This window comes from Trypanosoma rangeli (assembly GCF_003719475.1).
Source record: "Trypanosoma rangeli strain AM80 chromosome Unknown Tra_15.4_contig_00251, whole genome shotgun sequence".
NCBI classification, from domain to species: domain Eukaryota; phylum Euglenozoa; class Kinetoplastea; order Trypanosomatida; family Trypanosomatidae; genus Trypanosoma; species Trypanosoma rangeli.
In genome coordinates, this window is record NW_021705993.1 from 1,986 (window position 1) to 15,821 (window position 13,836).

Consider the following 13,836-nt stretch of genomic DNA (forward strand, 5'->3'; position numbering starts at 1 on the left):
AAAAAACGTTTCCACCAGCTTGGTCAGGCTGACCACAACGCTCCCACAATGAGGGAAGGGTCAACACTGGAAGATCACAGCCTGGTTCAATTTGCTCAACACACTCTACCTGAAAGAAACTTCATCCAACATGCGTTGGACAATTGCTTTTGTTTATTTTTTATTCTTAACATGTGTCGAATAATAATAAAAAATATCACGGTGTAATTACAGAGGCCGGAATACCCGTGCGAGGTGGTAGTGCTTAGAGCCCCACAGTCTCCGCCCCCTCCGCGTGGGTGGCAGTGAAGGGGTGGACGGGAGGAGAAAAGAAACCGCACACATCGCCTTTCAACGCGGTCCCCTTTGAAAATAAGGCTCAAAGAATGCACTAAGGGGGCAGTCCAAATAGTAAAAAAAAACATTAATAACACTAATAAAATGTTATCCTCCGCTGGACCCCATCCGCCTACGCACACCCCCATCTTTGTGGGATACCGTGTGCACGCCTACGGACAAAGACAAAAATTTAGAAATTAAAAAACATTACGAAAATAATGCCAATGAAGTTAAAACAACGCTTTGTCAGAGCCTTAGTCAGGAAGTTGGTAAAGAGATCCACGCTTTCTTTCTTGCGGAGGCATCATCTATGGACTATAACCAACATGAAGGGATACAGCACCAGTGTGAAAGGGTTGATATAGACGTGTGTTGCCTTTATTTCCTATTTGAAGTATGGATCTTCATTTTTGTTTCGTTTCCGGCCCTTTTCTACTACTCCTTTACTTTTCTTTATGGCCCAATACAGCTTGCCAGACCTTAGTTTTACCTGCCGTAGGTTCTAGTGAGACGTTGGATGGCAGAGTCCACAACAAAGCACCTTATGGATAGAGATGAACCGGCTCATCTTCCCTTCAATATAGATTAAAAATGATGCACACACTTCCCCAATGGTGCCGCCCTTTTATTATTATTACTATTACATTGTTAGCTATTCGCTCTTGCTTTCCATCGTCCTATCAAGTAAGCCGTAAAACAAAACGAGAAAGTTGACAGTTGCTTCACCTGTGAAAAGCTACGTCATGAAGAAGTTTCCACTACCTTCTCCCATGCGAGGGGTGAGGGCATCCCCGTTTATTGCCTTGCATTGTAGTCACAGTGGAATTACTTCTCAGTAACGGAGAGGCCCCCACTGCGTGCAGAATCCTGCGGTTGTCATTGACGCAGACTCAGCTGAGCGTATCATGCGAGTGCCCGCACCACGCCTCGCTTCGCCGCAAACGCCGGTAAACAGTCAAGGCGCCCGAGACGTTTTTCAGTACTCTTGACTCAACACCAGCAACAGAAGTGCCGTCACCGCGGCACCGTCCATAGGCGCCGCAGAGGCAATCGTGCGATTGTGCGAGCCCCCGGCGATGAATCCACAAGGACTCAGCAAAAGTGTTGTTGCATCCAACGAATAACCAACAAACAAAAAATGACAGCCAAAAGCAAACAAATAAATGTGTCATTGCCCTTTTTCTTCGTGCATAGACACGACATGGCAATACGGCTGATGACACGGCAAAGAAACTTCCGGTATTGACACTTAAGTACATAACAGTGTTCTCCTGATAAAATGGATGGCGAAACTTATTCGTTCATCGCGAACAAACCGAAGAACGTCAGACACCGTTGCGAACGCCATAGCCATCCGCGGTTTCATGCGAAACACACCTGTTTCTATCCTTCTCTTTTATTACACCGCGAAAGAGATGAGGACCACTATGCACAATTGTGTTATTCCACGTTAGCGCATGTGCTTGAGAAGTAAAAGACCGCAAGCAAAAATAATAATAATATGTGCATGCGGGTATGTATGCATTTATCATATTCACAATTGACTGGGGATCAGAGAATTTTGTTGGCCGTAATCGGCTCTCACCCAAATATTGAGTAGACTGTTGCTCCTGTGCCAAATGCAACATAAATCATACCTGCAAGCAGGGATATGCACGTCATGATGTAGTGGAACCAGTTGGCATTCTTTACAGTCCATCCACGAGAATACATGTAAAACAACGCCTGGTCAATAAAGCTCATGAAGCTGCAAGACATCGCCCCAGTGAGATCGAAAGCGGTGTTGATTAGTGAAATAAATAAACAATAAACAAGTACAGTGTTATGGAGATAAGGGTTACGGTTGCGATGTGCCTCTAGTACGCCAGGCCATTGATGTCCCAGGCCAAAAGATATTACACCGTGTTTCGACACGGTGTAACATTCAACGCATACGACACACACAACTCAACGATAGGTCCAACACATACGTCAAAGTCACGCCTCAAAAATTCCGGGGTAACTGGAAAATGTTGCACAATTGGAGTAATTAGGCTCCCGCCGCAGTGATGTATGCGACTGCCGCACCAAAACAGCTCAGACCCATGACAACAGCCATAAAATAATCGGCGCCTTTTCCAAAAAATGTCTCTTAATATTTGGTTCAAAGGCCCGATAACCCGCTTTATCCATCATATAACCCAAAATGGTCAAGGTTATACACCCTGAATATCGTCGTGAAAATGAGATACGTCATCCCCATAAAAATTCCTGAGGCGCGAAAGGATCATGGCAACGTGATGACGCCAGTCCACAGAGAAGCCACGGCGAGACTAAAACTGTTGGGAAGAGGCCTGCCATGCGGTATCACCGTGCCAAGCAGCACGGCAAAGCAACCGGTGATGCGTTTTCAATACCCCTGATGGGTTGCTAAAAGTGCCAGTAATGGTGCAACCCGCCTCTTTTGGCGTGCCGAGAAAAGGAGCACGCGCTGAGTCAGAAGCCGCGGACCCCTTCTCGCAAGAGTTCGGGTAAATCCTCCATGGCGTCTGGTTGCACTTTATTGAGCAGAAGCACAGGGAGAAAAAAAAAAAGTAAAGAAAAAATATTACAACAATAAAAAATATATAAAAAAAAACGCCACATACTCTGGTTTCGTCATTGTTGTTGGTTGGGCAGCATGGCAAAGAAAACAAAGCAAAATAAACGAAAAGTGAGATAAACTTCCGTTCAGCTTCTGTTGTTTCTCTAGCAAGGAGGCACCTCTCAGCACAATGCAACAACTCTGCGTGACAGACATTTCACTTCTTTATGTACATCACAATGGAGAAAGAATAAACAAAAAAAAGAGCCAAAGAGAGAAATCGAGGTCAGCAGATCGCTCAACTGTCATTTCACTCCAGCTCGGCTCGAGGAGAGTCCATTGGCGCGTATGGGTAGCGGCACAATCGTGCGATGTACTCCTCATTCTGCTCTCTATCCGCCTCCCACTTCTCAATGCAATACACCGACTTTGTTCCCTGTAACCGCTTCAGTATCCTTAAGTTTTCCGCTTCAATACGTTTCTGTTCCCGCATCCGGCGGCGTTCCGCATCACGCTCCACGTTGGTGTTGCGCCAAGGTTCCTTGTTATCAATCCCACCACCTCTTTTCATGATGTTTGTCATGTTGGCGACGAGGCGTCGGTTCTCCTGCTCAATCACTTTACAGCGTTCCTGCTCCATCAGTGCCCTCTTATTGCTTAGACTGAGCGCTTGGGGTGGTTTGTTGTCGATGCAAGACTTTTGCTGCTCCACCCGCTGTCGATGCTGCTTGTACTCACGTTGCCGCTGCTGTTCAAGCCACAACGCGGTGGCTGTAGGCTTCGGCTGTACAGGCATCACCAAAGTTCCGATGTTTTGCGCCTTTTGTGCCTCTTTTCTCCTCTCCCCTGAAGTAGCTGCTTGCAACCAGCTTCTATTAGCTGCGCGGATACCGCTTCGCACCCCTTTCCAACAGAAAAAGAGAGAAAGGAAAAAATAATCAAAAACCAGAAGGAGAAACCGAAGAACTAATGTTGTCTACTGTCGATAGGCTCCTCCTGTCAGGTGAAGGCAGAACCGCCACAAAGAAATAGTGAGGCCAGCAACTCGCACCATTTGGAAAAAAAAAAAACGTAAATACAAGATACCGCTTTTGTTGTTGTTATAAGGGAAGGGCAGGTGGGTTTGTCGTTTCTTCTTCTCCTGTCCCATTGCACGGGTGCTTGTAAGGGGTGACAACCACCCAACACTCTCTCCTCCCTCTCACATCGCAACTGCACCAAAACAAGAAAACTTATCACACGGCGGCAAGACGCAAAAATTCGCGGTAGTGTCGGTGGTGGCATAAATACACGTTGTTAGGCTGTGGAGACAGGCTTACATACATCGCTGTCGTGTATGTGTGGTGAACAACAACAACGACAATTACCCAAAAACAAAAACAAAAAAGAAAAGCATTAAAAATGCATATACTGCTATTCTACATGCGTATGGGAAAAATTATGCGTGTATACCGACACACACAGCACACTAAACGCGTGAGTGATACGGGAACCATTGACCCAGTAAAAGGGAAGGAACGAGGTAAGCAAAAAGTGTGAAACTTCCACAGCAACTTCATAGTCAAATGCCACACGCACACACCTATAAGGAGACAGAAAGAAACGAATAGAAAAAAACATCGTGGGGAAGACACACATTCAGCGAATACACACATTCTTCATTACATGTAGGTGGTTTGTTCACGCAGGGAGTGTATACGTCACGTCTTACGAAAATTGGGCCCGATAGGAGTCAACAACATTCTGACGACAACTTGGCGAAAGCAGTGTGTACCCTTGAAGTAAGACTGTCAAGGGTACAAGAACAAATCCTGTCGGCCCAGGTCTGTTTTTATCTACCGGTTCAAGTGACCTGTCCTTCACAACATAAAAATCCGGCTGACATATCATCTGAACAAAGAGCCGAACCTGCTGCAGTAGTGTGTCAGACTCTGTCATTGTGTTTTGTGCCTCGGCAAGATCCTTGTTGACGCGTTGAAGTTGCGCCTGTGTGCGCATAAGATCCAGCTCCAATTCCTGCTTGAGTTTCGCAAAATTGGTCTCATGTTCCTCCTTTTCTCCCTGAAGTCTTTTACAGGCTTCTTCCAACCCCCTCTTTGCCCTCTGCGTCTCTTCAAGTCGCTGTCTAAGGTCATCGTTTTCAATATGAAGAGTTTTGATCTTTTGTTGCGTATGCTCGTCACTGACCCTCGCTGCGTGTTCTTCCCTAAAGTTGTGAAGAGCCATGTCGCGCTCCTCACCGGTTACTTGAAGAAGACGGCGAAGCTCGGCATTGATCGTACGCATGCAAGTACCCTGCATTTCCATTAGCTCCACGAGGTCGTGGACTGTATATGTTCGCCGCTCCACTTCCTCGCTCAACTGAAGCTGCGTCATTGCCGCTTTCCGTCGAAATTTTTGTATTTCATCACTTTTTATCCGCAACTTTTCCAGTGCCCGCTGGAGTTCCGCACCAAGCTGGTGAACCTTCTTCTGCTCTGTCGCAAACCCGCCCTGAGATCTTTGTTGCCCACCTGAATCCACCACACGCACTTCACCTGTGCGGGTACCCTCCACAATGGTGCTAAGAGGGTCCAGGTAGGGTGCATTGTGGTGCGAGCCGAAAAGTTATCACGGAGTGTTGCAGAGGCATGAGAGATGGAGCTTTCTTTTTATTGTCTACAGCGTTAGCACGTCTCACAAAGCTGAGCGGAGGCGTGAAAGCTGACTCCGCACAGACCATTGGCTACACCTGCAAAACTAGCTCTCAACAACTCCCTAGTTTGGGCTTGTAGAGAAAGAAAAGAAAAAAAACAGGAGGGGTATGAGAGCAATGCAAAGAAGTACGGTGACACACTACACCTTGCCTCCACGCAGGCGCACACGTCATACAATAATGCACAGCCCATAAATGTTCATCCGGTGCTTTATCCAACTCGGTTAAAAAGCTAGAACAAAAACAGCTCCTCCACGCATGCGACAGAGGTGGGAACTCAGAGACCATTGAGGCGGGTATTCGTCACTGGGGCCCGCCCACTAGGATGCCTTGATGATTTGAAGTAGGTCAGACAACTCTTTCAGTTCCGAGCGTGAGAAACAGACGGCAGCGGCGGGACCGTACTTCAACACCAAGGGGGACACTTTTTGAAGCAGGTGTCGCAAGTCGTGTGACACCTCCCCACAAAGAACCTTCTTCACCACCACCTTTTCCCTTTGCTCCTCCTCTTCCTCCTCATCTTCTTCCACCACCACCTCATCTTTGTCGTCCATCCCATCGCCTTGCTCCTCCTCCTCGTCCTCTTCGTCGTCCAGAGAGGCCTGCATGGCGAGATTAAGCACACCTCTCCCAACACCAACGAAAATCGCCACCTCCAAAGGCAATTTCACCGCGTTTCGTTTCCTATCAATCCATGTCAATAGTTGACCACAGAGCCTTTCATCCAGAGGCCATTGCAACAGAAAATCTAGCAACGCATCGCAAGAATCAAAAAGAACTTGTTTCCCGATAAAGATACTCATTTTTGGCAGCCATACGGAAAAGGTGTCAAGAAAAATACCGGATGACAATAAAACATTGATGAACGCATGTATATGAAGCTTCATTAATACAGCTAGAGGAGCCACAAGTTCCTCCGTCACCGTATCGGTGCAAACTGTCATCAGACGACGCACAATGGTTGTAATAAGCCGCTCAATCTCATCATCCCGGAATGCACTCGTATTATATCCAATGGCAACCAAAACTCGACCAGCATTCATCAATGAGGCTTCTTTTACCTCATCCCTCAGCATGGTCATAACGATCATGACAAGTATGGAAGAAAATGGATGCGGTTGAAGATCGCCTCTCTGCAAGGTAGCGAGTCCTGCAAAATCACCGAGCACCGACTGTTCCATACACAATTCCGGAAACGACCCCTTCATCAAAGAGTTGGGTACGCAAACTTTCATTGTTCCCACGTGTGGACACCGCTGCAATAAAGCAGCAAGACAAGCTGACGCAGAGGATATGATAGAAGACTCTTCCGTTGCAAGTAACAGTCGACAAAGGGAGCCAACCAAAGTGTCCGCCGCTCTCATTGCAACCTGATTCGACCCCTTCTCAAAAATGTATGTCAGCATTTGGACAACAAAAGGTATAACGCAATACTCTGCCACACCACACGGACTGTTCAAGACGTCAGCTAGCCAGGAGAAATGAATCGTAAGAAACTCATCTCCACCGGAATCTATGATCAACTCACCAAAAACGGATACAACCAACTCCCCCATATTTGGATCTTGAATATGATTTCTCCAGCAACGAAACAAATTGTTGTAGGATTCTGAAGAGGCAACATCTCTTCGCTTAAGATGGCATTGTGAAATCCATTCCGTGTAGACCTCAAGGCACAAGTATAAAAATTCATCCGAAGTAGTTTCATTTAACAGCAGCGAAAACAGTGCATCTTGACCCTTGAAAAAAAGGGTTAAAACATCATCCACATCGGCCAAAGGAACAAGAGAATGAAAAAGTCTGCATGCTGCAGCAGAAAGTAAGGGAACAGAGCTTGACAAAGAAACTAGTGCCTCAGGAAGAAGCGAGGCACAAAGGGATGCCACATCTGCACCTGCTCGTTTCATCAAAGCCAACAATATACTCAGCACTGATAGAGCTCGAGATGATAGAAGCGGCGGACCGTGTACATCTTTTTTAAGTAGTATTTGGAGAAGTTGAGAGTGACAATCCTCACCTGCAGCAAGCATCTCATTGGGGCATCGTCGTAAAAGAACCTCCAGGACAAATAAGACACTCTCCCTCCTTTTACATGACTCTTCAGCAGAATCCAAAGTGGCGACAAGAAACCGCAAAACATCTCCCCCCTCTCCAAGAACCGACACACAGATTCTACAAAAATCTGCTGTAGTATCACGAACACTCCATACTACTTCGTCCTCATGCTCCTCCTCCTGACGAAGAAAGGTATTTGCATCAACAAGCCATTCTCGAGCTTCTATATCACTTACTGTCGTGTACAACAAAACAAGATTCAGTAGTGACGGTAGATTATTAACAACGATGTTATCTACAACGTTCCTCAGGCTCTTCATTTGTACCATGAATCCTAACAATTCCCAACGTTTCGCCATAATTTGTTGAATAACAAGGCTTGCATCCTCGCTACTGTCCGTGTTCTGCAAGGCCTCCAGGTAGACATTGCTCTCCACTTCATTACGCGTTAGTAAACCATAGAAAATACTGGCTGTAATGTATTGCCTTGTCCACTTGGCAACACGCAGCATGCCATCGACAAATGTCATAAACCCTAATGTCTGCCTGTTTCGAAAATCACACTCTTGTTGTCCCTTTGATGGGAAAGTAGGTGTCAGTAAAGCAGCTGCCAAGGCCGGAAAAAAACTCTCCCATGTTTCTTTTATCAATCGAAGCATCGGAAATTTCCGTATTGGAGCTAACGGAAGAATAAGATCTCTCAGCACATTGAGAGCCATATAATTGGACTCGCTCGGGGTATCTGAAATAGCACGTCGAAAAAGATATGGTGCAAGACGCAAAAGCTCGTTACGACTTACAGAGCTTAGAGAAAGATGGTTTAGCAACTCCAAAACCAGTATCATGGCGTTTAATTCCAGTCGGGTTGAATCAGCTTTAATAAATGCATCAAAGAGAAAGTTCATAAAAAAATGCATGGGCTCAGATATCACGTCGTGTTCTGTTTCACCAATGCATTCCATTTTTAATATAATGAGGCTTATAACGACCGCAGAAAGATTTGCCACGAGACGATCCTCTTCCACACACAACATATTCACAAGTATGTTATTCACATCAACGCATTCTTCTATTGCAACAAGACCGACTTTTTGTTTTAGAATACTCAGGACCAAGAGACGATGACATTGAGGAATAGTCTCCACATTCAAATAAGCATAGCGAGCCAGATGTCGCAAAAATCCCCCACAGGAAGTAAGACAATCAATTTCCTGTTCCGCTTGAAGTCTTATAGAGTTTTCTGAACTAAGAGCATGCTGCAAAAGCGTGGATAATTCCTTCATCTCAGTCATGAAAACAGAAAAAGTAGTCCCACACTACAGTACAAGCCCTATACTACCTACTTTTGACAACGCAATCCAACAAGCAAACAACACATATATATGCATATATATATATATATAAGTTAGTGTGGTCTTCAACAACAACAACAGCGTAATCACACTCACAATACACACACATACAAGACACTATTACAACCAAGGAAAAAAAAACTACATAATAAAAAATATGCACATTTTGTCATATATATATATATATATATATATATATTCATCCTTCCTTTTCTAATTCTAATTTTAGACTTTCTTTTTTCCTTATCATGACAATTTTTTCTTCTCGCTTATCTTTTGCTCCATTTTTGAGTGATTCATAGCACCGTAAATTTAGAGCTTTTTATAACCCTTATTTAGGAGTGAAACAAATACATCGTGGATACATTCTGTCAGAAAAGGAAAGGACCAATCAAATCCGTTAATATGGTTTGGAAGAACATACGGATGAGGTGAAGAAAAAAACTGTGTTACCTCCACATTTTCCTCTTCAATACGAAGCACAGCCCCTTTGTTATCAAGCGCATCGCAATAATTAGGAGCTGAGAATACTGACATCATGCACGGAAAGTTGGAAGAACTATTCAATCGATAAAGCTTGTAGCCCTCATCTTGCAATTCATGACTTCGAATGACACAAAGAAGTCGGCCTGTCATAAGAAAATGTTTTAAACTAGAAAAATTAAACAAATAACTACATCCTCTTTGTTCATTAACAAGGAAACAAGGTTTAGACCCATAAGATGGACCAGTGCTAGGGGTGTAATAATCGTCCTTTGATCCTCCTTTAACCGATGATGGGTTTTCAACATCCCAAAGGGGATCTGACCACAACAAGTCGCACATAGCACCTCTTGAAGGAGGTTCTCTAAAGCGGTGAATACGTTCAATGTGACTTACTCGCATCACATCCGGTGAAAGACCACCATGAACACAAAAAAAACGTTTGTTCACTAAGGCTGCTAACGGCAAACAGTCAAACGCCTCCATGATTGACTGGTAAACCTCTTCATTATATTTCCTTATGCACTCCTCTTGAAAACCAAAAAAATCTGTCATCAAACGAGATTCATGATTTCCACGAAGCAAAAAGACAGACTTAGGGAAATTAAGCTTTGCTGCAAGTAAAACCAATATACACTCACAACTAAAAAAACTACGATCAGTGTAGTTGCCAAGGAAGAGATACTTTTTCGAGTCATCAAACATGCCACCTATTCGAAGGATTTTCGCTAGGTCATAGAACTGCCCGCGAATATCGCCCACCACCGTGATTAAGTCATCATCAATAGTTAGCACATTTGGCTCCGCGCGCAAAATCCCAGATGCATTTTGAATTATGCTCAAAGCATCATGTTTTCCAAGGCGTCCCTGACAAAGAAAGTGCGCAATCATAACCTTTAGATTAATCTTACCCTTTCTATCAATCAAAACAGCACGCCTGACTTCATCCCAGTATGGAGGAGGAACAGATGCCTTTTTCCGCTCCCTTTTTAGGGAATCTGAGGTGGGCAGCATCCTCAGTTTTGAATCTAACGTATATATCTGGAAGTGTTAAAGAAAGCAGAACAAAGAACGGAAATATCAAATCAAATCAAAAAAAAGACGATAACATTTATTTTCAATCAGCTCAAGAAGTGGAAGAGGTATGCATATGCAGAAGAGACATTGCAAAGACAGCCATTGCATTACATCGTAGGGATAAAAATGTAAGACGCTACAGTGTAGCCTCAAATACTATTATTACTTACACCGTACTCATGGGAACACATGTTATTTATTTATACAAAGACGGAGGTCCTTTCCATCACATTCTGAATAATTTCCTGATCGACATCTAAATTATCAGAAAGCTCTCTAAAAGTAAAGGAGATGCGACGGTTTTTAATATTTTCCCAACGAATACCATGCAACCAATCATAGCGACTACGATTGGATAGCAAAAAGAATGCACGACAAGGTAGAAAGACGTCAACAGCTACCCCATTACTGTTTACAAAAGTCATTACTGTATCTTCTAACAGATTTAAACCACCAATACGATCACCCCAAAGCCATGTATCATCAACATGAGGATCAATACTACTCTTCATTGCATCTGTATACTCTAGCGCTGAGACCTCCGCTATATGGTAGTCCTTCATAGTTAGCTTTCTTACAACCAACTGTACTTTTTTCATAACACTCTCCAGCTGTTTAGGCATACCAAGTAGACCAGAAGTATTAAGTTTTCGTTTTTTAAAGTTGGCTCTGGGGCCAAAATTTTGCTTTCTTCTTCCACTCTGAGAAAGCTTCCAACCAGAAAACGACGACGGCTCATCAAGAAACCTAACAAAACTTTCCTCTTCCAAAGCTGACACAAAATCTGGAATGACAAAAATCCCTTCAAGACAAATACCGAGGTTTGGTGTAGCGTATTCATGATCCACACAACTTTTAAAGGCTCCATCATAGATCTGGAAAACCGTATTGCATTGCCAACAAAGCCCATATTGACTTGATCCTACACAAGTGAAGGAGCAGGAAGAAGTGCGCTCCGTACCGTATTGCCTTGATACTACGTCAGACGTCTTCAAAAGAGCGACCTTATGGCCAATAATAGCCTGGACACGATCAGAGTCTATACAACGCCCACAAAAACGTATACCTGAACAACAGCATCCCTCTTTTTCCTCCATTTACGACGTACACAGCATTCCTTTCCCCGTTATCAGGAGTTCTCTAGTCAAAACAATAATAAAGGAATTACAGAGAAGAAGAAAATGCATGTGAAAAGAGAAAGGATACAGTAAATGGCCTTGAACTCAAAGTGAATAATAACAGCAATAGGAGGTGAGAATCATAAAAGAGGGAAAAGTAAAACCAACATACAGTGCCTTTGCAAGACCTTGGGGGTACAAAAGATCTCACCGTCTTTGTTATCGTCTTTGAATTCATTTTGATTTTATTTAGAAGCAATCAATTTGTTGACTTCGTCAACGGTGTCTTTGTATGACTTTACAGAGTGTCCAATGGTTCGCTGGTCAATGTAAATTTCATAGTCATTGCCGCCTTCATACGTCTTGTCTCCAAAAAAGTGAATTTCATCAAATTCATTCTCCACAAAACGCAAACAATACCTCTTATCCCATCCAACTGGAAAAACGTCAAAACTGATTTGACCCCCAATAGAATATTTTAATCCATAGTCTGAAAAAGTCCCCTGAAGTTCTTTAATAAGCTTTTCACGTACGTGATGTTCTTTATCATACAGTTCAAAATCATCTCTTTCTGTCTGAGAGCAATTCCGACCAATTGGGGAGACGTTAATCATTCCATTCCTATATTCAATAAATGTGCCTCGTTGAACAGGAATATCAAGATCCGAAATAAGGCGCATGGTTTTCCGCACAAATTTCACAATGCGCTCATTTCCAAGTTCATTAAGGAGACTTTGACGATGAATTTCCTCCCCATTTTTATAGGCCAATAAACCATTTTCAGCAAATACATATTCAAACTGTTGGAGAATATCATCTCCAAGCTGCTCTCGCTGCTTAGCAAAATCGGATCCGCCAACAACTCCCACTGAGAATCCAGCTTTTCTTGCACGCCGAACAATTTCCTGAACCTCCTCTGGTTGAGAACGCCTTGGGGGAGTCAGGGTCCCATCAATATCAAATAGCAGGAGAATCTTTTTCATGTGGTTTGAAGCTACTCCCATAAACCACTCAGCAGTCAACAACAACACCGACAAAAAAACATGAAAAAACGAGGCTATAGTACACAAAGCATGGGCAACATTGAACCAAACAGGGAGCATCAATAGGGGGAAAACAAAAAAAAACAGCAAGGGAAACAAGAACAACACGCAAAAGAACACTGTTCAAACCAAAAACAGGAAGAATGGAAGGAAAAAAAAAGAATATTTCGAAGGGCCGCCGGCGCGCCGCCCTGTTTTTCGCCGGTAGCTTCCCCTCTCGCCCCGCCTGTGGCGGGTACCAGCCGACGGGCCCGCAAAACGCAAAAGGGGCGAGGTCTGCAGCGCCGGCGCCGGCCGCCCCCTTTCCTAGGGCTTGGGCGGGGGGGCCGAGTGTTTGTTTCTTTCTTGGTTTCGCTTGAAATGTTGGGGGTGCATGCATTGGTCTTTGTTTTTTCTTTTGTTTTTAGGCGATGAGAAGAGTGTACCGTGTTTCTCGGCTCGCGGCGCGTGCGTTTCCGGCTCAGTGTTTTCGGCATTGCTTAGTGGAGGATGGGAACAAGGGCGATAATTGCCAGGAATCTGATTCTCTTAATAAAGTAAAAGAAGTTGATCCTTTCCGTGTAGGATACAACATGGGAATGCAAAGTGTACATCTAGAAGCTATTCGAATGAAGCTGACGGATCATTTGGAGCTCTTTAAATCGCATTTTCACGCACTTAGTGATATACTGAAGTCAAACCATGATCAAGTTAGACAATTACATGAACAATGTAACAAGGCGATACTTCATGAGTTAAATGAGTCCAATGACCAAATTTTTTCACAGCGTTCCGAATTTGAACGACACCTAAAAAATTTGGAGGATTCTTTAAAAAGTCAAATTGAAGACAAGGTAGTTGGACTACAGGCACATATTGATGATCGTTTTGAAAATCTTAGAGACGTTATAAAACTAGGATTTGGAGTACTTATTCTTCTAAATCTATGGATGTTTTACACCATATCACAAAACCATCGTCAATATATGAATGCTCACACGACACATACGTTGAATAATTTGTCTTCACAAACTAAAAAATAGAAGAACATTTTTCCTAGATATGAATAATAAATTGCTTTTACTGGTATATATATATTGGTAATAATAACAGTAATAATAATAATAATAATAGTAATAATAATAATAACAGT

At 43.5% G+C, this 13,836-nt stretch overlaps 7 protein-coding genes and 1 pseudogene across 7 annotated transcripts, besides 6 other annotated features; 1 reads left to right on the plus strand and 7 right to left on the minus strand.

Moving 5' to 3' along the window:
* Positions 1-2,299: 2,299 nt before the first annotated feature.
* TraAM80_06667 (amino acid permease) lies at positions 2,300-2,692 on the minus strand (annotated as a pseudogene).
* Positions 2,693-2,880: 188 nt separating this feature from the next.
* Positions 2,881-2,935: a sequence feature (GA-rich).
* Positions 2,936-2,982: 47 nt separating this feature from the next.
* Positions 2,983-3,011: a sequence feature (A-rich).
* A 180-nt stretch (positions 3,012-3,191) lies between these two features.
* On the minus strand, positions 3,192-3,677 carry TraAM80_06668 (uncharacterized protein; the record flags this gene model as incomplete). The annotated part of the gene is made up of 1 exon (XM_029383501.1): positions 3,192-3,677. One exon carries the CDS (start codon positions 3,675-3,677, stop codon positions 3,192-3,194), a length of 486 nt encoding a protein of 161 aa, XP_029236681.1.
* A 550-nt stretch (positions 3,678-4,227) lies between these two features.
* Positions 4,228-4,267: a microsatellite.
* Positions 4,268-4,588: 321 nt separating this feature from the next.
* Positions 4,589-5,257, minus strand: TraAM80_06669 (uncharacterized protein; the record flags this gene model as incomplete). Its single annotated transcript, XM_029383502.1, has 1 exon — positions 4,589-5,257. The coding sequence occupies one exon, from the start codon at positions 5,255-5,257 to the stop codon at positions 4,589-4,591; it is 669 nt and encodes a 222-aa protein (XP_029236682.1).
* Positions 5,258-5,896: 639 nt separating this feature from the next.
* Positions 5,897-8,923, minus strand: TraAM80_06670 (uncharacterized protein; the record flags this gene model as incomplete). Its single annotated transcript, XM_029383503.1, has 1 exon — positions 5,897-8,923. The coding sequence occupies one exon, from the start codon at positions 8,921-8,923 to the stop codon at positions 5,897-5,899; it is 3,027 nt and encodes a 1,008-aa protein (XP_029236683.1).
* Positions 8,924-9,007: 84 nt separating this feature from the next.
* Positions 9,008-9,034: a microsatellite.
* Positions 9,035-9,154: 120 nt separating this feature from the next.
* Positions 9,155-9,182: a microsatellite.
* A 113-nt stretch (positions 9,183-9,295) lies between these two features.
* TraAM80_06671 (calcineurin A2 subunit) lies at positions 9,296-10,480 on the minus strand (the record flags this gene model as incomplete). Its single annotated transcript, XM_029383504.1, has 1 exon — positions 9,296-10,480. The coding sequence occupies one exon, from the start codon at positions 10,478-10,480 to the stop codon at positions 9,296-9,298; it is 1,185 nt and encodes a 394-aa protein (XP_029236684.1).
* A 263-nt stretch (positions 10,481-10,743) lies between these two features.
* On the minus strand, positions 10,744-11,640 carry TraAM80_06672 (alkylated DNA repair protein alkB like protein 4; the record flags this gene model as incomplete). Its single annotated transcript, XM_029383505.1, has 1 exon — positions 10,744-11,640. The coding sequence occupies one exon, from the start codon at positions 11,638-11,640 to the stop codon at positions 10,744-10,746; it is 897 nt and encodes a 298-aa protein (XP_029236685.1).
* A 266-nt stretch (positions 11,641-11,906) lies between these two features.
* On the minus strand, positions 11,907-12,665 carry TraAM80_06673 (phosphomannomutase; the record flags this gene model as incomplete). Its single annotated transcript, XM_029383506.1, has 1 exon — positions 11,907-12,665. The coding sequence occupies one exon, from the start codon at positions 12,663-12,665 to the stop codon at positions 11,907-11,909; it is 759 nt and encodes a 252-aa protein (XP_029236686.1).
* A 449-nt stretch (positions 12,666-13,114) lies between these two features.
* TraAM80_06674 (uncharacterized protein) lies at positions 13,115-13,726 on the plus strand (the record flags this gene model as incomplete). The annotated part of the gene is made up of 1 exon (XM_029383507.1): positions 13,115-13,726. One exon carries the CDS (start codon positions 13,115-13,117, stop codon positions 13,724-13,726), a length of 612 nt encoding a protein of 203 aa, XP_029236687.1.
* Positions 13,727-13,784: 58 nt separating this feature from the next.
* Positions 13,785-13,832: a microsatellite.
* The last annotated feature ends 4 nt before the right edge of the window (positions 13,833-13,836 follow it).